Genomic DNA, 26479 nt, shown 5'->3' with positions numbered 1-26479 from the left:
GTTGCCCTGTTTGGACAAGAGGAGGACAATCTGAGCAGCAAACAAATGAGCAGACGATGGATTGATAGGAATTTCATAACAAACACACACACACATTGACTCTCACTCACACACACACACTCACTCACACGCATGCACAAACACTCACACTCATGCACAAACAAACAAACACACACACACACTGACTCTCTCACACACACACGCTGTCTCACGCACGCACGCACACACACACAAACAGACAGAAGGGGGCCACATGGTCCCACCACCAAAGGATCAGCATATGGATCAACGTCCATGCTGCTGCCTCTGTCTGCACAGATAAGCTATATGGCCCACAGAAAAATCTGCATCCCAAATGGAACCCTATTCCCTAAAGTGCACTATATAGGAATTAGGATGCAATTTGGGACTCAGACATAATCTGGCCTAGCTAGCATGTGATGGGCAGAAACAATACTGGTAAACCCTCCCCTCCCTCACATGCCATAGTGCTCCCCAAGGCAATTTAGCATGAGGCCACCACAGACACATCTAGGGTGCCACTTGGAACGCACCCTTAGCACCCTCAAAGCAACATAGTAGGCTTTGAGGGTTTTTTAAACGTACCCGGCCAGGCGCAATAAATGATCAGGGATCGGCCGGCATGGTCTGCCTGTGCTTGGGGAGATAATGTCGGTCCTTTCAGCACAAGCGGGTAGCAGCCACACTGAGTTCGACAGGTTCTGTCTGTGTTTTTCCCTCTTCTCTCAATCAATGGCGATTACCAGAGGCATAGGGACAAGCTCGTCTCATTCAGGCAAAGCGAAGTGCAAAGTGGTACGTCACAAGCTGTGTTGGTTGACCTTTTGAACCTTTTGGGATAGTACTTTATTTTACAGTGAAGGTATTACCAGGTATTTACGAACAAACGGTATAACAACAAATGATATTGCCCTTCGCCACACAAAACGTCCAACTCAGTAGGTTAGTTCATGACCTCACTGGATTATAGAAGACCGGGTCACACATTACCCATACACAAAGCATGAACCTTACAGTACGTAGTTAGGGCACCCAGAAATCAGAAGTGACACAGAAAAAAGAAATTAGAAATGTATAACCTATGAACCACTGATAAACACCCTTTGTGGCAGAAAGTACATATTCATACCACAAAATGTTCTAGTAAAAAACAGGTCAATACCATTGGAACAAGCATTGCAAAATAAAGTGCTACGTTTGTTTTTTCTGTGTGTTTTTTATATATTTTGGTTTATTTCACCTTTATTTAACCAGGTAGGCAAGTTGAGAACAAGTTCTCATTTACAATTGCGACCTGGCCAAGATAAAGCAAAGCAGTTCGACACATACAACAACACAGAGTTACACATGGAGTAAAACAAACATACAGTCAATAATACAGTAGAAACAAGTCTATATACGATGTGAGCAAATGAGGTGTGATAAGGGAGGTAAAGGCAAAAAAAGGCCATGGTGGCAAAGTAAATACAATATAGCAAGTAAAACACTAGAATTGTAGATTTGCAGTGGACGAATGTGCAAAGTAGAAATAAAAATAATGGGGTGCAAAGGAGCATAAATAAATAAATAAATAAATACAGTAGGGAAAGAGGTAGTTGTTTGGGCTAAATTATAGGTGGGATATGTACAGGTGCAGTAATCTGTGAGCTGCTCTGACAGTTGGTGCTTAAAGTTAGTGAGGGAGATAAGTGTTTCCAGTTTCAGAGATTTTTGAAGTTCGTTCCAGTCATTGGCAGCAGAGAACTGGAAGGAGAGGCGGCCAAAGAAAGAATTGGTTTTGAGGGTGACCAGAGAGATATACCTGCTGGAGCGCATGCTACAGGTGGGTGATGCTATGGTCACCAGTGAGCTGAGATAAGGGGGGACTTTACCTAGCAGGGTCTTGTAGATGACATGGAGCCAGTGGGTTTGGCGACGAGTATGAAGCGAGGGCCAGCCAATGAGAGCGTACAGGTCGCAATGGTGGGTAGTATATAGGGCTTTGGTGACAAAACGGATTGCACTGTGATAGACTGCATCCAATTTGCTGAGTAGGGTATTGGAGGCCACTTTGTAAATGACATCTCCGAAGTCGAGGATTGGTAGGATGGTCAGCTTTACAAGAATATGTTCAGCAGCATGAGTGAAGGATGCTTGGTTGCGAAATAGGAAGACAATTCTAGATTTAACTTTGGATTGGAGATGTTTGATGTGGGTCTGGAAGGAGAGTTTACAGTCTAACCAGACACCTAGGTATTTGTAGTTGTCCGCGTATTCTAAGTCAGAGCTGTCCAGAGTAGTGATGTTGGACAGGCAAGAGCGACATCATTGATGTATACAGAGAAGAGAGTCGGTCCAAGAATTTAACCCTGTGGCACCCCCATAGAGACCGCCAGAGGTCCGGACAGCAGACCCTCCGATTTGACACCCTGAACCCTATCAGAGAAGTAGCTGGTGAACCAGGCGAGGCAATCATCTGAGAAACCAAGGCTGTCGAGTCTGCCGATGAGGATGTGGTGATTGACAGAGTCGAAAGCCCTGGCCAGATCAATGAATACGGCTGCACAGTAATGTTTCTTATCGATGGCGGTTAAGATATCGATTAGGACCTTGAGCGTGGCTGAGGTGCACCCATGACCAGCTCTGAAACCAGATTGCATAGCAGAGAAGGTATGGTGAGATTCGAAATGGTCGGTAATCTGTTTGTTGACTTGGCTTTCGAAGACCTTAGAAAGGCAGGGTAGGATAGATATAGGTCTGTAGCAGTTTGGGTCAAGAGTGTCCCCCCCTTTGAAGAGGGGGATGACCGCAGCTGCTTTCCAATCTTTGGGAATCTCAGACGACACGAAAGAGAGGTTGAACAGGCTAGTAGTAGGGGTGGCAACAATTTTAGAAAGAAAGGGTCCAGATTGTCTTGCCCGGCTGATTTGTAGGGGTCCAGATTTTGCAGCTCTTTCAGAACATCAGCTGACTGGATTTGGGAGAAGGAGAAATGGGGAAGGCTTGGGCGAGTTGCTGTGGGGGGGTGCATTGCTGTTGACCGTGGTAGGAGTAGCCAGGTGGAAAGCATGGCCAGCCGTAGAAAAATGCTTATTGAAATGTTCAATTATAATGGATTTATCAGTGGTGACAGTGTTTCCTATCTTCAGTGCAGTGGGCAGCTGGGAGGAGGTGTTCTTATTCTCCATGGACTTTACAGTGTCCCAGAACTTTTTTGAGTTTGTGTTGCAGGAAGCAAATTTCTGCTTGGAAAAGCTAGCCTTGGCTTTTCTAACTGCCTGTGTATAATGGTTTCTAGCTTCCCTGAACAGCTGCATATCACAGGGGCTGTTCGATGCTAATGCAGAACGCCATAGGATGTTTTTGTGTTGGTTAAGGGCAGTCAGGTCTGGGGAGAACCAAGGGCTATATCTGTTCCTGGTTTTACATTTCTTGAATGGGGCATGCTTATTTAAGATGGTTAGGAAGGCATTAAAAAAAAACAGGCATCCTCTACTGACGGGATGAGATCAATATCCTTCCAGGATACCCCGGCCTGGTTGATTAGAAAGGCCTGCTCACTGAAGTGTTTCAGGGAGCGTTTGACAGTGATGAGTGGAGGTCGTTTGACCGCTGACCCATTACGGATGCAGGCAATGAGGCAGTGATCACTGAGATCTTGGTTGAAGACAGCAGAGGTGTATTTAGAGGGCAAGTTGGTTAGGATGATATCTATGAGGGTGCCCGTGTTTAAGGTTTTGGGGAGGTACCTGGTATGTTCATTGATATTTTGTGTGAGATTGAGGGCATCAAGTTTAGATTGTAGGATGGCTGGGGTGTTAAGCATGTTCAGTTTAGGTCGCCTAGCAGCACGAGCTCTGAAGATAGATGGGGGGCAATCAGTTCACATATCGTGTCCAGAGCACAGCTGGGGGCAGAGGGTGGTCTATAGCATGCGGCAACGGTGAGAGAGTTGTTTTGAGGTGGATTTTTAAAAGTAGAAGTTCAAATTGTTTGGGTACAGACCTGGATAGTAGGACAGAACCCCCTTTGGCAGTTCTATCTTGTCTGAAAATGTTGTAGTTTGGGATGAAAATTTCAGAATTTTTGGTGGTCTTCCTAAGCCAGGATTCAGACACAGCTAGAACATCCGGGTTGGCAGAGTGTGCTAAAGCAGTGAATAAAACAAACTTAGGGAGGAGGCTTCTAATGTTAACATGCATGAAACCAAGGCTATTACGGTTACAGAAGTCATCAAAAGAGAGGGCCTGGGAAATAGGAGTGGAGCTAGGCACTGCAGGGCCTGGATTCACCTCTATATCACCAGAGGAACAGAGGAGGAGTAGGATAAGGGTACGGCTAAAAGCAATAAGAATTGGTCGTCTAGAACATCTGGAACAGAGAGTAAAAGGAGGTTTCTGGGGGCGATAAAATAGCTTCAAGGTATAATGTACAGACAAAGGTATGGCAGGATGTGAATACAGTGGATGTAAACCTAGGTATTGAGTGATGATGAGAGAGATATTGTTTCTAGAAACATAATTGAAACCAGGAGATGTCATCGTATGTGTGGGTGGTGGAACTAATAGGTTGGATAAGATATAGTGAGCAGGACTAGAGGCTCTACAGAGAAATAAGCCAATAAACACTAACCAGAACAGCAATGGACAAGGCATATTGACATTAAGGAGAGGCATGCTTAGTCGAGTGATCAAAAGGGTCCAGAGAGTAGTGAGGTTGGTTGGGGTCACTGCGATTTAGACAGCAAGCCAGGCCATCGGTAGCAAGCTAGCATAGGATGGAGGTCTGTTATTAGCCACCTCGTGCGTTTCCGTCGGTAGGATTAGTGGGGTTCCGTGTGGTCGAGGGGATGAATCCAATTCGCAAAAAAAAAACAATAGATATAGTTATAGAGGCCCAAGAAAAAATAAATAAAATAAAAATGAAATTAATTGTTTCAAGTCGTTTGGTGTAACCATGCGGCTCAGACTTCCTTTAGCTTCCACCTTCCATTCCATCAAAATCTTAACTCAATTACAGGCACAATAATTGACTCAAATAATTATAGAGAAGTTTGAAAAACGTTCCATGATAATAGACAAGCTAATTAAAAAGGGCTGTTGACTTTGTTAAGGACTCTCATTAAGGTCTATAGAAATGATGGTTAGTCCATCACTTTTAATTCATTACGTTTCCAAATGAAAAGAAAACAAATACACACAAAAAAAAATCCACAGAGAAATAACTATGATTATCTGCATTAGGAGGACGTTTGATTGATGCGGTGAGTTCTTCTATTACTGGAGGGAGTGAGATAAGACACCCACGCCAACTCAAGTCACCCACGGCAACAGTGTTCTCCTTCCAGGCAGAGAAACAAACAACACATAGAACAACTGATAATGCTGCAGGACTTTAGAGGAGCTTTATGGAAAAACGAGCAGGGTATATTATGGATCAAAATAGGGCTTAGGTGGTGGGCGTTGGCATGGGTGTGGCCAATGGCGTGGTCGGTGACCGGAAACATTACCGGCCCTCCCGTTGGCTTCAGTGACAAAATTGAGCTAGGGGACCCATGCCATGACAAAAACAAATAGACGAAAACAATCAAATTTTAGATTCTCCGTAACTGTCTAGTTTTTATTTTGGTGATTGTTAGTTCTCAAAGATGAAAAATACATACACTACCAGGCAAAATTTTGGACACACCTACTCATTCAAGGGTTTTTCTTTATTTTTTACAATTTTATACATTGTAGAATAATAGTGAAGACAACAAAACTATGAAATAACTCACATGGAATAATGTAATAACCAAAAGTGTTAAACAAATCAAAATATATTTGAGATTTGAGATTCTTCAAAGTAGCCACCCTTTGCCTTGATGACAGCTTCGCACTCTAACATTGTTAATGTCTTCCTTTGTTTAAATTCTTTGATTTTGACAAGGTGTGGCGCCAATTTGGCAAGATTGAAGTTTGTGATGAAATTGAATGTGTTTTTTTCCAATAATTAGTGTATGTATTTTGGTTAGAGTTTTATATGTGCTTGAATTTTGTTTGGAGTCTGTTGTTCTAAAGGGTCACTCTCTGGGTTGTGGTGTTTGCACAAGATAGCCTTGTGATGATAATATTATGGAGTGCACGGGGAAATCTCCCAAGTTCTGCCCTGCAGGCTAGGTTTGGGGCATTTCTGTGCACACCTAGAATATTTGTACAACATTCCAGGTGTATTAAATAATTTAGGCCCCAATCTTATGGCCATCTAAACTGCACAGATGAATTTATAGTCAGACCAAGGTAAATATAGATGGTGGTGTGTGTTTTTCTCTTTTCTCGCTTACATCAGGCTTACTTTCAAGTTGTACTTTTTAATGAGAGATAAAAAAGTTATATTTTTTAATGTGCCACCATTCGTTAGAGATGAAGTGTTGGAGCGAGAATTCCCTCGTCATGGTCAAATTGTATCCACAATTTTTTTTAAAGTTATTTTTGGATGCAAATCTCCTTTGCTGAAACATGTGTCTCATAGGAGACAGGTGCACATGATTTTAAAGAAGGATACTGATGAACTGAATTTAGTGTTCAGTTTTAAGACTGACGGAAACGATTATGTGTTCTACGCTTCTACTGTATCAATGAAATGCTTTGGCTGTGGAAGAGAGGGGCATCTGGTACATTGTTGTCCCCAAGAACGAGCGTGCAGAGCCCGGAAGCAGCTCTAGCGCTGGTGCAGCTAATGCACCACCGCGAAGGGAAGAACACACTAAGGGTGCAGCGGAAGGGAGGAGGTGGGCAGATGTGGTTGGAAAAGTAGGAGAGGAGAGCGGGGTGGCAACGGTGGCAATTGTGGGTGGATCATTGGGAGGGGAAACAGCTGGTGAGAATGCGACTAGTGTCGCTGAGTCGTTGCTGGAAAATGAAAGTGGAGTCCAAGAGGAGATTGAAACAACGGAAAATGAAGCAGCTGCACCGAGGGTTAAGAGGAGTAATTTAAGGGGTGATGAAGGGTCTAATTCCAAGAGGAAGGTGGAGATTGATAAACACATAGTAATGTTGAAAATGAAGTTGTGGCAACAGGAGTGTGTGTGGGGGGGGCAGTGGTGTGTAGTCCTAAAAGCTCAAAAAGTGGGGGTGTGGCTATCCTGTTCTCACAAGGTTATTTGCCTTTGTCATATGAGTTTGAGGAGGTAGTTGAGGGGAGGTTATTAAAAGTTAGAGCGAGTGATGCTCACTTCAGGAAATGCTTTCGTTTTTTAACTGCACAGTCAGTGATTTAGATAGACACCACCCTTGGTAGGCAAACTCAGACCAACGTGCAGCATGCTTAGGGTTCCACAATTTTATTAAAGTGAAACAACCAACAAAAACAATAAAGAAACGAACAACCATGATGTACAATTGACGTGCTCTCATGCAACAACAAAAAATACAAAATCCCACAACAACAGTGGGGAAAAGGCTGCCTAAATATGATCCCCAATCAGAGACAACGATAGACAGCTGCCTCTGATTGGGAACCATACCAGGCCAACATAGAAATAAAAAACTAGAGTACCCACCCTAGGTCACACCCTGACCTAACCAAAATAGAGAATAAAAGGTCTCTCTAAGGTCAGGGCGTGACACTGGCCAGGTTAGAGGTTTTATTGTTTTGAGCATCAATCTCAGGTCTGTAAATCAAGTGTGATAACCCCAATGAGATTTTCTGATCATTATTTAATAACAGAGGTGGTGTACAGTAACGCTGTAAAGCACAAAAGTGCATACTGGCATTTTATTATAACTACATTGAGTGATGCTCACTTCAGGAAATGCTTTCGTTTTTTCTAGAAGAGGTGGAGGTCTCAAAAGGCCAGTTTTGTATCCGTTCAACAGGGGTTGGATATAGGGAAAATACAGATTCAACAGTTCTGTAATCAATACATGATGAATGTCACCAGGGATATCACCAGATCAATGTACGCCTTAGAGCCTGAAATAGTGGAACTCCTGACGTTGATTGAGACCACAGGAGATCGAGGCCATACTCAGGCCCTCAAGAGAAAGAAAAAGCCACATTGGCAGACTTGCTGTGTATCAGAGCACAGGGGACATTGGTGAGAAGTAAGTTTTAGGGAATCTCTGAAATGGATGACTCATTCAAATTTTTCTTCGGGTTAAGAGAAAAAGAACGGACAAAGAAGAATTTGACAGAAAGCACAGCAGTCGTGTTTTAAATATGTTCATCACACACAATATCGTAATGGCTAGCGTATTCTTCTCACATCACAGTTTGCTTGACACGGCCCACTGGCTTTCCCTGCAAAATCAATAAAGCTCATCTTTGAGAAGAATATTTTAGTTCTCTAAACCACCAGAGAAATATAATTACTAGAACAGGAATCCACATTCAGAGTTTCTATCCCGTTAATTCATTATATTTCTATGTTACTGACCATCTCTTAGCTGTAGGCTGGTGGAGTGTATCGTGAGTTGGTAGTCAATATGAGTGTACATTTAGCTTTATCAATGAATGGGTCTATGAGTGAGTGTCATAGCGTATGTGTGTAGTAAGTCTGCATTCTGCAGTTGCGTAGGAGGAGGCTGATGAGGGAAGGACAGCCCCTAATAATGCCTGGAATGGAGTGATTGATATGATACATTATGATATATTTATCACGGTTTCATTTTATTCCATTGTAGCCTTTACGTTGTGAGCCCGTCCTCAGATTTAAAGTACAACCAGCCACCACTGGTTCGTGTTCATGCGTTTACGCCACGCCAGAGAGGAAAAGGACTCTTCAGCCATGTACATCTCTACGGGTTCAGCTCATGTGGCTCTGAAGTAAAGGACCACAGACTACAGCAGCAGACTGGAGGGGCCGAAAACAGAGGCAGCGGCCGCTCACTATGCCTCTGAGAGAGACTGAATTCACCATCAATGGGGCCAAGTCACTCATGTGTAAAGTACAGCACAGCAGTCCCTCCTCTAGCCTCCACAGGGGCCCGGGGACAAAGACTCGCCTTCCCCAAGGAGCCACAACGGGGGACGGCTACAGCCCAGCTAAAACAGCCAAGGTCCGCTAACACAGAAAAGATTTCAGCCTCCGCATGTTGTGATTTTTGTGCAACTCAAAAGGGATTTCTATGGGCAGTTTTGGTACAACTGGTGACCGGGGGAAAGTAGCTTGGCAGCCTGTGGACGGGGAGTGAAAGTCTTCTGGCTGACTAGGGATCTATGTGAATTATGTCTGCATATGCTGCACTTCTACTGCTATAAGAACCGTCTCAGCCCCCTGTATCGGTGTCCCTCTGCGTTTCAAACACACACACGCGCGCGCACACACACTCGCGCGCACACACACACACACACACACACACACACACACACACACACACACACACACACACACACACACACACACACACACACACACACACACACACACACACACACACACACACACACACACACACACACACACACACACACACACACACACACACACACACACACACACACACACACACACACACACACACAGGGCATAAGGGGAAAAGAATGGGACATTAACAGATGGTCCGGTGCACTTTTAATTACTGTCCCCGATGGCCAAAGTGCTAACGCTGTGGTTCCCCCAGATTAGAGCGACGCAAGAGAGAACACCGAGCCGTAATGGCTTAACTTTAGTTTCTCTTATTCTACGTTTTATTACCTCTTTCTGCCCTAAGAGCATGTTGAAAACTTGGCCTTGTGCTACTGCAGAGGTATGGTAATGTTGATGAGGATTCAAACCACAGGACCGGATTCCAAAGCTTTGAAAACAATTGCTGTAGATTAACTTTCTTGGGTAGAGTATGTTATAATATAGCAAGCCGTTAAGATTTTCCATTGATGCAGTGGCTGTGTCTCCTGTGCTGGGGCTGGGGGCCAGGCAGCAGACACTGTCATTGTCATGATCAGGCAGTCATCTCCTTGTCTGTCCGTCTGGGTCCTGGCTCGGGTTTACGATGTGTGAAGGCAAACAGGCAGGCCTGACCTGAACACTTCAGTGTGTGACCGTGATAGTGGTTAGCACACACACACGCACACATAATCCCCTCCAGTCTGAGGGTTGTCAAATGCCTTGAAGATGTCCTGTGTACTTAAGAGGTGTTACCGGGACTCTTCATTCGACACACTTGTCCACTCCACTCATTTGGGGGAGGGGGGTGATATAAGACTGGGCATTTGTGTCGGCTCTATTCCTTGTAAGGTGACTGGCTAAAAGGAGCTCGGTGACAGTGGATTCTCTGCTTTGTCTCCCAGCCCACTTTAGCACAGCCTTGAACGCTAGAGCCTGATAACATGCATGTGGAAGCCATACCAGCCACGGTGTGGAGCTGGATAATCTAGCCAGTATCAGTAATCCTAGGATTCCAAATGGACTGGATAGGTGCTGGCAATTGGGGCTATTTCTATATTTATTTAGGCCTATTTTATTGACCATTCATTTTACCGGGAAGTTAAAATTCTTATTTACAATGACCACCTGGCCTGGCTATCTGTACGTCTGAGCCTGTCCGCCTCTCTCCATCCCTCCCTTGCTCCCTCGTTTCCTCTCTGCCTACCCCTCCCTCCCTTCTCTACTGTACTGACCTACACTACAAAGGTTCACCGAGTCTCTCCAGCGTCCAGAGGTTGGACTGTTGACCGTTACCCAGAGGTCCTGGCCCTGTCTCTGATAATCAGTCAAGCCCTCTCCAGACAGACGAGGTCCACTCAGGCCGCTGACATCTTAGCGCATAGAGCCCATAATGATATATTATCATTACATCCTAGTTGTTACATGGTTTAGAGACCTAAGGGAATATGACTATAGATGATTATTACAATAAAGACAAATATGATTGTATAAAGATGATTACAATGTTATTAGAGTGCTGGCTCAGCCTGTACTCTGTAGGCTACTTCATGTTCATGTTCAGGCTCCTGTTAAAAAGAGCAGGTCATAATCCCTCCAGTGTCGTCTCGTGGCATGCAGAGGTTAAGATGCCTGTGTTTTCCTCCCTCTTCTCTGCAGTCTCTCTCTTTATTTCCCTTCAGTCTCGCTCAGTCCAGATGTTTACACACTTCCATGGCAGCTGAGATGACTTCCCGGTCAGACAGGCTCATCGTGAGCTACCCAGTAGGAGTGTCAGTGTTGGGGTGCGTCCCAAATGGAACCCTATTCCCCATTTGGTGCACTTCTTTTGACCAGAGCCCTATGGTATTCCCCTATGGGCCCTGGTAAAAGGTAGTGCACTACATAGGGAATAGAGTTCCAGTTGGGACAAATGCACTGTACTATTCCATCAGCAGCAGGCGGCGGTGCTAGCTAGCTAACAGGGAAGGCTGCTGTATAATACATGGGCCTGCTATCTCCTGCACTGTCAGCTGGTATAGCTAGCAGGCTCTCTGGGAGTCTCTGGAGGCGAGGCTTTTATATTCCCCGGCTGAGAGCAACACTAAATCATCCAAATTGACAAGGCAAAAAAATCTAGCGCGTCCCGTTCATATCCCGAAAGCAGTTCTCCCCGGGATAAAGTAAAGTAAAGTAGCTTGCCGATTGTGCTGATTCCTCCGAGCTCGGGTTCGCAAAGGCAAACCGTGCCTCCGTTTGCGAGGCAGAGAGAGACATTGATACAGCAGAACAGCAGCGAATGCTGTCTTCATGCTGTATCAATCGCCTCGGTTTGCTCTCAAATGGCACCCTGTTTCCCTATAGGGCTCTGTTCAAAAGGAGTGCACTATGTAGGGAATAGGGTGCCATTTGGGACTCAGGCCATCGGCTAGCGCTCACGATGACCAGGGATGGCCATGTCTCTGCTCACAGTACAGCTACAAATGAACCAAGAGCGATCTAATCGAGCGAAAGCTAATTGATATTAGTAACCTGCAGTGCCTTCAGAAAGTATTCACACCCCTTGATTTTTGCCACATTTTTGTTGTTTTTGGATTTATGCTTTTAGACATTTGTACAAATTAATCAAAAAAAAAGGTGAAATGTCTTGAATAAATAAGTATTCAACCCCTTAGTTATGGCCCTCCTAAATAAGTTCAGGAGTACAAATATGCTTAACAAGTCACATAATTTGTCTCATGGACTCACTCTGTCTGCAATAATAGTGTCATACATGATTTTTTTAATGACTACCTCATCTCTGTACCCCACACATACAATTTATCTGTAAGGTCCCTCAGTCGAGCAGTGAACTTTAGACACAGATTCAACCACAAAGACCAGGGATGTTTTACAATGCCTCACAAAGAAGGGCGCCTACTGGTAGATGAGTAAAAAAAGCAGACATTGAATATCCATTTTAGCATGGTGAAGTTATTCCTTACACTCTGGGTGGTGTGTCAATACACACAGACACTGCAAATATACAGGCGTCCTTTCTAACTCAGTTGCCGGAGAGGAAGGAAACCGCTCACCTTGAGGTCAATGGTGACTTTGAAACAATTACAGTTTAATGGCTGTGACAGGAGAAAACTGAGGATGGATCAACAACACTGTAATTACTCCACAATACTAACCTAAATGGCAAAACACATCACTGAGTACCAATCTTCATATTTTCAAGTATGGTTGTGGCTGCATCATGCTTGTCATCAGACGAGGGAGGTTTTTTGTTGTTGTTGATATAAATAAACAGAAATGAGCTAAGAACAGGCAAAATCCTACAGGAAAACCTGGTTCAGTCTGCTTTCCAACAGCCACTGGGAGATTAATTCACCTTTCAGCAGGACAATAACCTAAAAGTTACAGTGTTGACATAAATCGTCTTGAAATCTATGGAAAGACTTGAAAATGGCTGTCTAGCAATGATCAACAACCAACTTGACAGAGCGTGAAGAATTTATTAAAGAAAAATGGGCTAATATTGTACAATCCAGGTGAGTAAAGCTCTTAGAAAGAGCTGCCAAAGGTGATTCTAACATGCATTGACTCAGGGATGTGAATACTTATGTCAAATATATATTTCTGTACTTAATTTCAATAAATTTGCAACAATTTCTAAAAACATGTTTTCACTTTGTCATCATGGGGCATTGTGCGTAGATGGGTGAGAAAATAAAACACTGATTTAAGCCATTTTGAATTCAGGCTGGAACACAACATAATGTGGAATAAGTCAAGGGGTATGTAGAACAAGGGGTATGTCAAAGGCACTGTAGGTTGGAGGAGAACGCCATAAAGTAGGCTAGCTAGCACATCTAGACCTATCAGGTTCTGTCAAAAAAGACTTCACTATTCCATTCTCTAGTTCTCTGTCCCAAATGGCACACTATTGCATTACTGTGGACCCTGGTCAAAATAGTGCACTATATAGGGAATAGGGTGCCATTTGGGATATATCCCATAGTCACTATATCCCATAGTCACTACCTGTGTTGCTGTGTGTGAAAAGTTCGAAGCACAGAATGGAATAGAACATGATTGTTTTGTATCTCTAGGATTTGAAGGCCCACCAGGGGCTAATTAGTTTAAACTAATACAGTACGGACTCTTTCTTAATACAAGCCCTCTCTTCCACCTTCTCTCTCCCTCTCTTCTCTCTCTCCCTCTCTTTCCCATGAGTCTCCCTCTCACCCTTTCTCCCTCGCTCCACCTCTCTCCCTCCCCGTATCTCCCTCTCTACTCTCCCTCCCTCTCTACCCTCCCTCCCTCCCTCTCTACCCTCCCTCCCTCCCTCCCTCCCTCCGCTTACATGGAGAGTGTGTACTAACTAAGATAATTATCATTTCCAGTCAGAGACACCTGACGCTTGCCTGCCCAACAACAAAGACTTGCGGGGGAACTCACACTACACACACACACTCACACACAATCTCGCCAAATCTTTGGGCATCATGTCTGAGGATTCACACATTCACCCATGATCACAGATGATAGAAAATAACGAGCCCGGCTCAAATAACACAGAGAGCGTTCAGTATTACTGCTCTCATGAAAGCTACACTCTGGAATCCGGGACTAAACTATTATGTGGATGTCAGGGCCTGTGTGTCTTTGCATCTTTGCATCTACACTGTATAACAAATCTTGTTGTTTGAACTAATTATTATTAAGTAACTGGTTCCACAGCCATTTTTTTTTTTTAACTCAACTTTTCGGGTCCAATTGCTACAGGAACAAAAATAAACGTGTTCCAACTTCAGAAAAAAAAGTAGGCAGAAATGCAGTTGACTTAACATTATGTGTTCGCTTAAATTGTCTCATATGTTCATTCAACTAACTAAAAAAGTATGTGGAACTAGTTGCACACACACCCAGTGCTTGTAACATACAATGTTTTCAACGTACATATTTGACACACGTTGACACACGTATGAGCGTGTGTGTGTGTGTGTGTGTGTGTGTGTGTGTGTGTGTGTGTGTGTGTGTGTGTGTGCGCGCGTGTGCGAGAGAGAGAGAGAGAGGCTATAAATAAACTGGACAGTGGGGTCAGTATGTCACATCATCGGGCCCTTTTAAAGGTAGCATCATAGCCTTGGGAGGGCTGCAGCCTACCCTACCCAAGAAAGTTACCCCAACAATCTACAGCAAAGGCTTTTGTAATTCGTTGAAAACATTGTATGTTAAAGGCAGTGTGTGTGTGTCTGTGCAACTAGTTCCTCAGCCATTTTTTTTAGGTAAGATGCCCAAATAATCATTGGAGCCAACTATTTGTATTTAGTTCATTCATATGAATGAAGATTTGAGCCAATTTCAACAAAACACTTCATTTTAAGTGAACTGGATTTTTGCCTATGTTTTCTAAAGTTGGAGCCATGTTTGGGCCTACATAATCGTTTTCCAGGTAACACTTGGACTGAAAAGTTGAGTAAACTAAAAAAGTCGGCGACAAAGGTAAATGAATGATCATACACACACACAAAGTAGTCATTTAGTTGTGACTTTCCTTTAGTCCTCCTAGGGACTAAATAATAAGAAGAAGAATGAGAACATTTTGTAAGCAATGGAACAAACAGTGTTTGCTACACTTTAATATAAAGGCTAATGTAATAATGCCATTGCTTATGTGTGTGTGTATGAGAATAGCTGTTTAGATGGGGTTCAATCTCTGTCTGCATAATTCTGGATTCATTCACAACAATAGGATAATATGATAATGATAAATGGCCGACGTGTGTGTCACTGTTTATACGGTTGTTCACTCACTGTCTAGGATGAATTTAATTCTGGATTAATAAACCCTTCATTAAGGGTTAGGCCCAACTCATATTGCATCGGCAGGTTACATTTGTCAACCGCTGCCTGTAAATGGATATCTCATTCAAACGAGTAATAATAAGAACCGCTTCTCCCCTTACGGATATAGGATCTTCACTTCGGCCAGTTTGCTAGAGCAAGAAAGCAATCCTGCAGCAACAGGAAACGTGAATTATTACGTGGATTATTATGTGGGTTGATGCATTTGTTTTGTAAGGGAAAATCACGTCCGAAGTTGCAAAGGGGGGGGGGGGGGGGATTGCAAATTTAAACCAGAAATACACTACGAGTTGCAGGAAAGCTATCCTGCAACGGGGTGATCAAATTAAGATCCTACATCTGCACGTGAGTCTGCAGGAAACAAAGCCACGCACGAAGAAAGAGATCACGCTTTAGGAGAAATAAGGACACATTGGCCTACACATGCAGGTACACAAATCAACAACAACAAAAAGAAGCTATCACACAGACATGCAAACTACATGCAAACAACAACCAGAGTTCGAAAGCACAGTTTGCACACACAAGCACACATAAGTGTGGGTCTCCATTAGTCCATATATCCTATTGAAGCCAAACCCTCATCCACTTCTCATATCAGCCTGCGAGCCCTTGCTGTGTTTACTAGGAGGAGCAACTCGGCCATCGCACGGCCGTACCAATTACCTACAGGACGTGTCAGAGGAGAGGGGCTCGAGTCAGCACAGGGGCAGACAGACAGGGACTAATGAAACAGGCTGGATGAAAGTCCTTTGATGTCACGCGAGCACGTACACGCACACACACACACACACACAAGCGCAAAAACGCACAGCTCTAAGCAGAGGGTTATGCCACCGCACAGCCTAGTCACACCCCATGTACCAAACACACAGAGAGCATGCATGCACTGTCGAGTAACAGCACAACTTGGCCTTTATTTGTTTTCTAACAGAAAACATGCTGGATGGAGCGGGAGGTAGAGAGGAGGAGAGAGAGAGAGAGAGAGAGAGACCAGGCTGACGGGAATGAGGTACTCGTTTACTACGGACAAAGATGGACACTCCCAATCATCAACAAGCAGAGACAAAGTCACAACCTTGTTGCTCTGCCAAACCACACCACATGCACACCTCATAAATCACATTCATTAAAAACCTCACTCCAAAAGCCAAAATGGGGGCAGTGGCCTACAATACACAGCCTCAGTTTAATCTTGATACAGAGTTGCAGACCTGACAGAATAGTCGAGAGGCCTAGGACATGAGATGGGTCTAGTTAGATAGCATGAAAATAGGTAGGGCGTATAGGTTCAGTTTATACCAGAGACAAATATAGACTGTATGCTGATAAATGAGGACAGAAGAGCACAGAGCATAGCTCAGTCGACACTTTTCTTTCATATCCAATCTCAAACCGAGTTCTGCTGTTTGGACACCGTGTAGGGCTGAGTTAGCTTAGAAACTGTACACTGTAAAACGGCTGTCATGGGCCTAGTCTGGAGAGACTCAGCCACTCGGAGGACTTTGCCCAAAACAGACGAGGCAAGGAAGCAGAACCGCATCGTCGCTGATCAGACGTGACAGGGTCGTGAACTCACACCCATGCTCCCACACACACACACACACACACACACACACACACACACACACACACACACACACACACACACACACACACACACACACACACACACACACACACACACACACACACACACACACACACACACACACCTCTCTCTCTTCCTCAGAGAGGTAACAGACCCTTCCACAGCGGCTAAGGCGGACAAAAGGGCATCGGTGCTCAAGCATGACTCACCCTGGCTTTTCCCCCAGCTAGCCAAGGAAGAGCTGAACCTTTGGATCCCTGTGTGTTCCCGGGTGGCAACACCGCTTGGTTACCCACAGAGATGTGCCTGGCGTATGTGTGAGTGTGTGTGTGTGTGTGTGTGTGTGTGTGTGTGTGTGTGTGTGTGTGTGTATGTGTGAGACTGTGACTAGCTGTCTCTGATTAAACTAGCGCTCCTCGCTAGCTAGCAACAGGCAACAGGCTGAGCCAACTCATCCCTATCAATGGCATTCACAAAAACACTGTCCATCCATTCACGCATTGATTTCAGTCATTTATTTAACCTCACCTGCCTGAGATTGAAGCCCAGAGAAAATATTATTGAATGTCTTCAAGTCAAGGGAGTGTTTATACACGGCGAGTGGCACATGAATTTCAACACCGAAGTTTCTTGAAGGTCGAAGTTGCAGATGGCCGAAGTTAACCAAATGTGAAGTGCGTGCAGTCTCTCAGACAAAATATTAATCTGAATTAGTTTAAAGTTGAATCACTGGTAAAGCTTTAAGAAGTCTGTGTTGGAGTGAGTGCTAACGACTGATCGCTGTTGGAAACCGTGACATTGGAAAAAGCTCAAAGTTGGAATTTTTGGCAGCACTTCACTTCACAGGCCTTGAGTGTGATTTCAGATCACTTTGTTGACACAACTACAGAAATGAAGGCAAATAAACAATTATGGTAATGACCCTAAACTATCCCAAACATGGAAACTGTCTTAAACTTGCCCAAATATGGAAACTAGTACATCCATCTGCCTTCCTCACTAAACTGTCAATCCAAAATAGGCTGTGTACACCCGTAGATATATCTATTGTCTGTGTAGACACCTGGATATATCTACTGTCTGTGTAGACCCGTAGATATATCTACTGTCTGTGTAGACACCTGGATATATCTACTGTCTGTGTAGACCCGTAGATATATCTACTGTCTGTGTAGACACCTGGATATATCTACTGTCTGTGTAGACACCTGGATATATCTACTGTCTGTGTAGACACCTGGATATATCTACTGTCTGTGTAGACCCGTAGATATATCTACTGTCTGTGTAGACACCTGGATATAACTACTGTCTGTGTAGACATCTGGATATATCTACTGTCTGTATACACCCGTAGATATATCGACTGTCTGTGTAGACACCTGGATATATCTACTGTCTGTGTACACCCGTAGATATATCGACTGTCTGTGTAGACACCTGGATATATCTACTGTCTGTGTACACCCGTAGATACTGTATACAGTGGTGCAAAAAAGTATTTAGTCAGCCACCAATTGTGCAAGTTCTCCCACTTAAAAAGATGAGAGAGGCCTGTAATTTTCATCATAGGTACACTTCAACTATGACAGACAAAATGAGAAAAATAAATCCAGAAAATCACATTGTAGGATTTTTGTATGAATTTATTGGCAAATTATGATGGAAAATAATTATTTGGTCAATAACAAAAGTTTATCTCAATACTTTGTTATATACCCTTTGTTGGCAATGACAGAGGTCAAACGTTTTCTGTAAGTCTTCACAAGCTTTTCACACACTGTTGCTGGTATTTTGGCCCATTCCTCCATGCAGATCTCCCCTAGAGCAGTGATATTTTGGGGCTGTTGCTGGGCAACACGGACTTTCAACTCCCTCCAAAGATTTTCTATGGGGTTGAGACCTGGAGACTGGCTAGGCCACTCCAGGACTTTGAAATGCTTCTTACGAAGCCACTCCTTTGTTGCCTGTGGGGGTGTTTTTGGGATCATTGTCATGCTGAAAGACCGAGCCACGTTTCATCTTCAATACCCTTGCTGATGGAAGGAGGTTTTCACTCAAAATCTCACGATACATGGTCCCATTCATTCTTTCCTTTACACGGATCAGTCGTCCTGGTCCCTTTGCAGAAAAACAGCCCCAAAGCATGATGTTTCCACCCCCATGCTTCACAGTAGGTTTGGTGTTCTTTGGATGCAACTCAGCATTCTTTGTCCTCCAAACACGACGAGTTGAGTTTTTACCAAAATGTTCTATGTTGGATTCATTTGACCATATGACATTTCTCCCAATATTCTTCTGGATCATCCAAATGCTCTCTAGCAAACTTCAGACTGGCCTGGACATTTACTGGCTTAAGCAGGGGGACACGGCTGGCACTGCAGGATTTGAGTCCCTGGCGGAGTAGTGTGTTACTGATGGTAGGCTTTGTTACTTTGGTCCCAGCTCTCTGCAGGTCATTCACTAGGTCCCCCGTATGGTTCTGAGATTTTTGCTCACCGTTCTTGTGATCATTTGGACCCCACCGGGTGAGATCTTGCGTGGAGCCCCAGATCGAGGGAGATGATTAGTGGTCTTGTATGTCTTCCATTACCTAATAATTTCTCCCACAGTTGATTTCTTCAAACCAAGCTGTTTACCTATTGCAGATTCAGTCTTCCCAGCCTGGTGCAGGTCTACAAGTTTGTTTCTGGTGTACTTTGACAGCTCTTTGGTCTTGGCCATAGTGGAGTTTGGAGTGTGAGTGTTTGAGGTTGTGGACAGGTGTCTTTTATACTGATAACAAGTTCAAACAGGTGCAATTAATACAGGTAATAAGTGGAGGACAGAGGAGACTCTTATTAAAGAAGAAGTTACAGGTCTGTGAGAGCCAGATATCTTGCTTGTTTTGTAGGTGACCAAATGTAGGGTGACCAAATATTTTCCACCATAATATGCAAATAAATTCATAGAAATCCTACAATGTGATTTTCTGGATTTTTTTTCTTCTCACTTTGTCTGTCAAATCAAATCAAATTTTATTTGTCACATACACATGGTTAGCAGATGTTAATGCAATTGTAGCGAAATGCTTGTGCTTCCAGTTCCGACAATGCAGTAATAACCAACAAGTAATCTAACTAACAATTCCAAAACTAATATCTTATACACAGTGTAAGGGGATAAAGAATATGTACATAAAGATATGAATGAGTGATGGTGCAGAGAAGCATAGGCAAGATACAGTAGATGGCATCGAGTACAGTATATACATATGAGATGAGTATGTAAACAAAGTGGCATAGTTAAAGTGGCTAGTGATACATGTATTACATAAGGATGCAGTAGATGATAGAGTACAGCATATATGTATACATATGAGATGAATAATGTAGGGTATGTAAACATTATATTAGGTAGCATTGTTTAAAGTGGCTAGTGATATATTTTACATCCTTTCCTATCAATTCCCATTATTGAAGTGGCTAGGAGTGAACAGGCAGTGGCTCGGGTGGGTGTTGTCCTTAATGATCTTTATGGCCTTCCTGTAACATCGGGTGGTGTAGGTGTCCTGGAGGGCAGGTAGTTTGCCCCCGGTGATACGTTGTGCAGACCTCACTACCCTCTGGAGAGCCTTACGGTTGTGGGCGGAGCAGTTGCCGTACCAGGCGGTGATACAGCCCGCCAGGATGCTCTCGATTGTGCATCTGTAGAAGTTTGTGAGTGTTTCTGGTGACAAGCCGAATTTCTTCAGCCTCCTGAGGTTGAAGAGGCGCTGCTGCGCCTTCTTCACGATGCTGTCTGTGTGAGTGGACCAATTTAGTTTGTCTGTGATGTGTATGCCGTTGAACTTAAAACTTACTACCCTCTCCACTACTGTTCCATCGATGTGGATAGGGGGGTGTTCCCTCTGCTGTTTCCTGAAGTCCACAATCATCTCCTTAGTTTTGTTGACGTTGAGTGTGAGGTTATTGTCCTGACACCACACTCCGAGGGCCCTCACCTCCTCCCTGTAGGCCGTCTCGTCGTTGTTGGTAATCAAGCCTACCACTGTTGTGTTGTCCGCAAACTTGATGATTGAGTTGGAGGCGTGCGTTGCCGCGCAGTCGTGGGTGAACAGGGAGTACAGGAGAGGGCTCAGAACGCACACTTGTGGGGCCCAAGTGTTGAGGATCAGCGGGGTGGAGATGTTGTTGCCTAACCTTACCACCTGGGGGCGGCCCGTCAGGAAGTCCAGTACCCAGTTGCACAGGGCGGGGTCGAGACCCAGGGTCTCGAGCTTGATGACGAGCTTGGAGGGTACTATGGTGTTAAATGCCGAGCTGTAGTCGATGAACAGCATTCTCACATAGGTATTCCTCTTGTCCAGATGGGTTAGGGCAGTGTGCAGTGTGGTTGAGATTGTGTCGTCTGTGGACCTATTTGGGCGGTAAGCAAATTGGAGTGGGTCTAGGGTGTCAGGTAGGGTGGAGGTGATATGGTCCTTGACTAGTCTCTCAAAGCACTTCATGATGACGGAAGTGAGTGCTACGGGGCAGTAGTCGTTTAGCTCAGTTACCTTAGCTTTCTTGGGAACAGAAACAATGGTGGCCCTCTTGAAGCATGTGGGAACAGCAGACTGGTATAGGGATTGATTGAATATGTCCGTAAACACACCAGCCAGCTGGTCTGCGCATGCTCTGAGGGCGCGGCTGGGGATGCCGTCTGGGCCTGCAGCCTTGCAAGGGTTAACACGTTTAAATGTTTTACTCACCTCGGCTGCAGTGAAGGAGAGTCCGCATGTTTTCGTTGCAGGCCGTGTCAGTGGCACTGTATTGTCCTCAAAGCGGGCAAAAAAGTTATTTAGTCTGCCTGGGAGCAAGACATCCTGGTCCATGACTGGGCTGGATTTCTTCTTGTAGTCCGTGATTGACTGTAGACCCTGCCACATACCTCTTGTGTCTGAGCCGTTGAATTGAGATTCTACTTTGTCTCTATACTGACGCTTAGCTTGTTTGATAGCCTTACGGAAGGAATAGCTGCACTGTCTGTATTCAGTCATATTACCAGTCACCTTGCCCTGATTAAAAGCAGTGGATCGCGCTTTCAGTTTCACGCGAATGCTGCCATCAATCCACGGTTTCTGGTTAGGGAATGTTTTAATCGTTGCTATGGGAACGACATCTTCAACGCACGTTCTAATGAACTCGCACACCGAATCAGCGTATTCGTCAATGTTGTTGCCTGACACAATACGAAACATGTCCCAGTCCACGTGATGGAAGCAGTCTTGGAGTGTGGAATCAGCTTGGTCGGACCAGCGTTGGACAGACCTCAGCGTGGGAGCTTCTTGTTTTAGTTTTTGTCTGTAGGCAGGGATCAGCAAAATGGAGTCGTGGTCAGCGTTTCTGAAAGGGGGGCGGGGCAGGACCTTATATGCGTCGCGGAAGTTAGAATAACAGTGATCCAAGGTTTTGCCAGTCCTGGTGGCGCAATCGATATGCTGATACATTTTAGGGAGTCTTGTTTTCAGATTAGCCTTGTTAAAATCCCCAGCAACAATGAATGCAGCCTCAGGATGTGTGGATTCCAGTTTGCAAAGAGTCAAATAAAGTTCGTTCAGAGCCATCGATGTGTCTGCTTGGGGGGGAATATATACGGCTGTGATTATAATCAAAGAGAATTCTCTTGGTAGATAATGCGGTCTACATTTGATTGTGAGGAATTCTAAATCAGGTGAACAGAAGGATTTGAGTTCCTGTATGTTTCTGTGATCACACCACGTCTCGTTAGCCATAAGGCATACGCCCCCACCACTCTTCTTACCAGAAAGGTGTTTGTTTCTGTCGGGGCGATGTGTGGAGAAACCCGCTGGCTGCACCGCATCCGAGAGCGTCTCTCCAGTGAGCCATGTTTCCGTGAAGCAGAGAACGTTACAGTCTCTGATGTCCCTCTGGAATGCTACCCTTGCTCGGATTTCATCAACCTTGTTGTCAAGAGACTGGACATTGGCGAGAAGAATGCTAGGAAGTGGGGCACGATGTGCCCGTCTCCGTAGTCTGACCAGAAGACCGCCTTGTTTCCCTCTTTTACGAAGTCATTTTTTTCGGTCGCCGGCTGGGATCCATTCCGTTGTTCTGGTTGAAAGGCAGAACACAGGATCCGCTTCGCAAAAGTCATGTTCTTGGTCGTACTGATGGTGAGTTGACGCTGATCTTATATTCAGTAGTTCTTCTCGACTGTATGTAATGAAACCTAAGATGACCTGGGGTACTAACGTAAGAAATAACACGTAAAAAAACAAAAAACTGCATAGTTTCCTAGGAACGCGAAGCGAGGCGGCCATCTCTGTCGGCGCCGGAAGTATCATAGTTGAAGTGTACCTATGATGAAAATTACAGGCCTCTCTCGTCTTTTTAAGTGGGAGAACTTGCACAATTGGTGGCTGACTAAATACTCTTTTGCCCCACTGTATCTACTGTCTGTGTAGACATCTGGATATATCTACTGTCTGTGTACACCCGTAGATATATCTACTGTCTTTGTAGACACCTAGATATATCTACTGTCTGTGTCGACACCTGGATATATCTACTGTCTGTGTAGACACCTGGATATATCTACTGTCTGTGTACACCCGTAGATATATCTACTGTCTGTGTAGACACCTGGATATATCTACTGTCTGTGTACACCCGTAGATATATCTACTGTCTGTGTAGACACCTGGATATATCTACTGTCTGTGTACACCCGTAGATATATCTACTGTCTGTGTAGACACCTCCACGGCCAATACAAGCCAAAAACATTCTCTCATCTCTCCGTTACTTCTTCCCCCGCTACTCACCTTTGCTCCTCCCTCTTCTCTTTCCCTCGGTTTCCCTTTCCTCTTCTCGTTGAAACGGCATGGTACAGATAAGACAACCGTTTGGTGGATAGTTGTCACTGGCCGTGACAAAGAAAAGGTCACATTTCATTCCAAAAAAATGTCATGCCTGGCAAATATAAAACTGGTCGAAAGAGTTGGAAACATTTTTTTTGGGGGGGGGGTGGAATAAGTGCCTGAAATGAACCAAATCAATCACACAGGCTTTGCCTTAGAGTAAATGTATCCCCTCCTCTATCTCATCTATTTCAAATCAAATCTCTCTGTTGTCTCCCTTCGAGCTGTGGTTTAGCAATTCCCACTTCTGCAGTCCTTGGAGACCGGCTGCCTTCGCAAACTATGTGGCCATGTAATAGCCAATAGCATTTTCATATTTAATTCGAGACTGTTGAGGTGCAGTATAATGACCCAGGCTATCTTATTAAAGAGAAACAGCAGGCTGCCTGACCGGGCAACTTCAGTCAAATGAATAGAATGCTAAAGCTCCAGTGCTGGGTGACCAGGCAAGAGAAGTAACAGGCTGGTGTTCCAACGTTGGACTCTCAGTCGGAGCAGTGTAGGAGAGACAAGGAGTCAGTTTTACAGAGGAGAGAGAGAGAGAATGTGAGAATGAGAGAGGAAGACAGACAGACAGACAGACAGACAGACAGACAGACAGACAGACAGACAGACAGACAGACAGACAGACAGACAGAGGTGGAAGCCATCTCCCTCACACAGCAGAGAGAGAAAGAGGACACTCCCACTGTTCATAAACACACACTAATGTCTCTCTCATCCACAAATAGGCTAGACAAACAAAAGCTGACGCTCATCTCTATCTCTCTGTCTCACACACACACACACACACACTGCTCAGAGCAGTGTATTATCTCTGTTCCAATCAGTGTGGTATCTGACATGTGCCTCACAGTGGGTGGGGCTCCTGTGTGAAGCACAGCCCTCAGCCACATCGCATTCTGCTGACCAAGCACTACCAACACTGACTGTGTGTGTGTGTGTGTGTGTGTGTGTGTGTGTGTGTGTGTGTGTGTGTGTGTGTGTGTGTGTGTGTGTGTGTGTGTGTGTGTGTGTGTGTGTGTGTGTGTGTGTGTGTGTGTGTGTGTGTGTGTGTGTGTGTGTGTTAGACAGGGGAGTGGGGTTGCAATACAATGTTAACCAATGAACTGCCGGTGACGTTCAACTGGTGACGGTGACGTCCTTGCCATCATCAGAGCAAATCAACCAACACATAGACACTAGGACCACAAACAAAGAGTCGTTTGACAAGCAACCAATTGCTACACAGCACAACAAGCTACAGGTTTTGGTTCGTCCAGGGATGCCAGAACCATCCGTCACTAACCCAGAAATAAACTCAACAGCAAAGATTAAAGAGAACAGAAATGATGCTTGAAGGCCGAAGCTGGCCAGAAGAGTAGAATCGACACTTCCAAAATTCGCAAGGGGAAGCTAGGGTAACGGGGCTGTAGAGGAAAGTACAAGGCTAAACAGTAAGTCTAGCAGTTTCAAAACAGATACGGACCGTGTGTGTGTGTGTGTGTGTGTGTGTATGCTGCTACCTGCTGCCTGCCATGAAGCTGCAGGTTTATCAAAGCTTTCTTAGAGAAGCGGTTGCTAAGTAACCTGCTTTCTGGGGAATGCCTCTATGGGAAGAAGAACTTCTATCTTTTGAACCATTTTCTATACGGAATCTCTCTGCCTGCTCGTCTCTCCGCTAGTCATTCCAGCGTGTTGTCAGCTTCGTTACCAGCTAGAACCAGCGAGTGTGAGTTCGGCTGGGTTTGGTCCCAAGTCTCCTGCGCAACACAAGACTGTGTTAGCCCAACGAGCTAAAGCCCAGAGGCAAGGTTACTCATCACATGATCGTCGTTCGCCGAACCACCTCTGTCAAAAGTGTCTCTCACTGGTTCGTCCAACCCCCAGTATAGCTTCGATTTTATAACCAGTGACTTTATTATCAGTAAAAACCAGAAAAGCCCTCGTCGTTAGCTATAACCAGTGAGTAAGTGACCAGCTAGCTGGATTTAAACCTGGGTCTCCGGCCCACCGCAAGACAGGTGAAGCCCAGGCTACAGTTTAGGCAGCACGGTTACTCATCATCACCTCCGTTAACCCAACGACTGTGTTTGCCTGGTGAGCTAAAGCCTCTGCTAAAGCTGTGTGTCCCTACCTGTGTGACCAGGGGCTCCAGCAGCCGCTCCACGGTCAGGGTGCGGATCTCCAGACTCTTGGGGTCCCACTTCAACAGGATGGGGGACGTAGCGGTGGTCATGGTCTCTGGCGGAGGAACAAACAGAGAGAGAAGTTGGAAAAACACACTTATTTGGTTAGAGGCAAAACAGATAGAGAGAGAGTATGCATAAGCTTGTTATTTCCATGGCGAGGCATATTTCAAAGAATGCCCCGTTTATGTCTCCCTCTAGTCCTAGGCAGTGACACTTCATGCACCATAAACAGTAGTTTAAAAAGAGGGATGGATTAGAGAGTGTTAAACTTAATGGAGGAATTTGGTGGAGTTGCTTTAGAGCTTAATGTTTCCTTTTTGATGGGGAGAGACATAAACCAATTTCAGACAGAGGAGACTAGTGAGACGGTGTGCAAAGCGCCTCAAAACGCACTTGAAAGAGACACAAATCAACTCAACTCCGGTTCGGCCAATCTGCAATCCTGGGCATGGACCAGAGAGACTCTGCCATAGCCGCGGGGAGAAGTTTTGTGATGGGGGTGCTGCGATGTAGACAGGACTAGAAGACCCAGTGCAATACTTTTGTGTTTACCAGCATTTACAACTCGAGGCTGAAAATGATCTGTACAAAACAGCTAAACAGATATCTGTGGA

General features: G+C 44.8%; 1 protein-coding gene across 3 annotated transcripts in view; it reads right to left on the bottom strand.

Annotated features, from left to right (window-relative positions):
* LOC135507809 (catenin alpha-2) overlaps positions 1 to 26479 on the bottom strand; it is a 679445-nt gene that overhangs the window by 607123 nt on the left and 45843 nt on the right. For all 3 annotated transcript variants that reach the window (XM_064927473.1, XM_064927474.1, XM_064927475.1), the window contains exon 2: positions 25811 to 25917. In XM_064927473.1, coding sequence (XP_064783545.1) covers positions 25811 to 25912 — 102 coding nt within the window. In that variant the 5' untranslated portion in view covers positions 25913 to 25917. The remainder of the gene's footprint in view (positions 1 to 25810; positions 25918 to 26479) is intronic.

This window comes from Oncorhynchus masou, chromosome 21, assembly GCF_036934945.1.
Source record: "Oncorhynchus masou masou isolate Uvic2021 chromosome 21, UVic_Omas_1.1, whole genome shotgun sequence".
NCBI lineage: Eukaryota > Metazoa > Chordata > Actinopteri > Salmoniformes > Salmonidae > Oncorhynchus > Oncorhynchus masou.
This window is presented reverse-complemented; position numbering and strand designations above follow the sequence as displayed.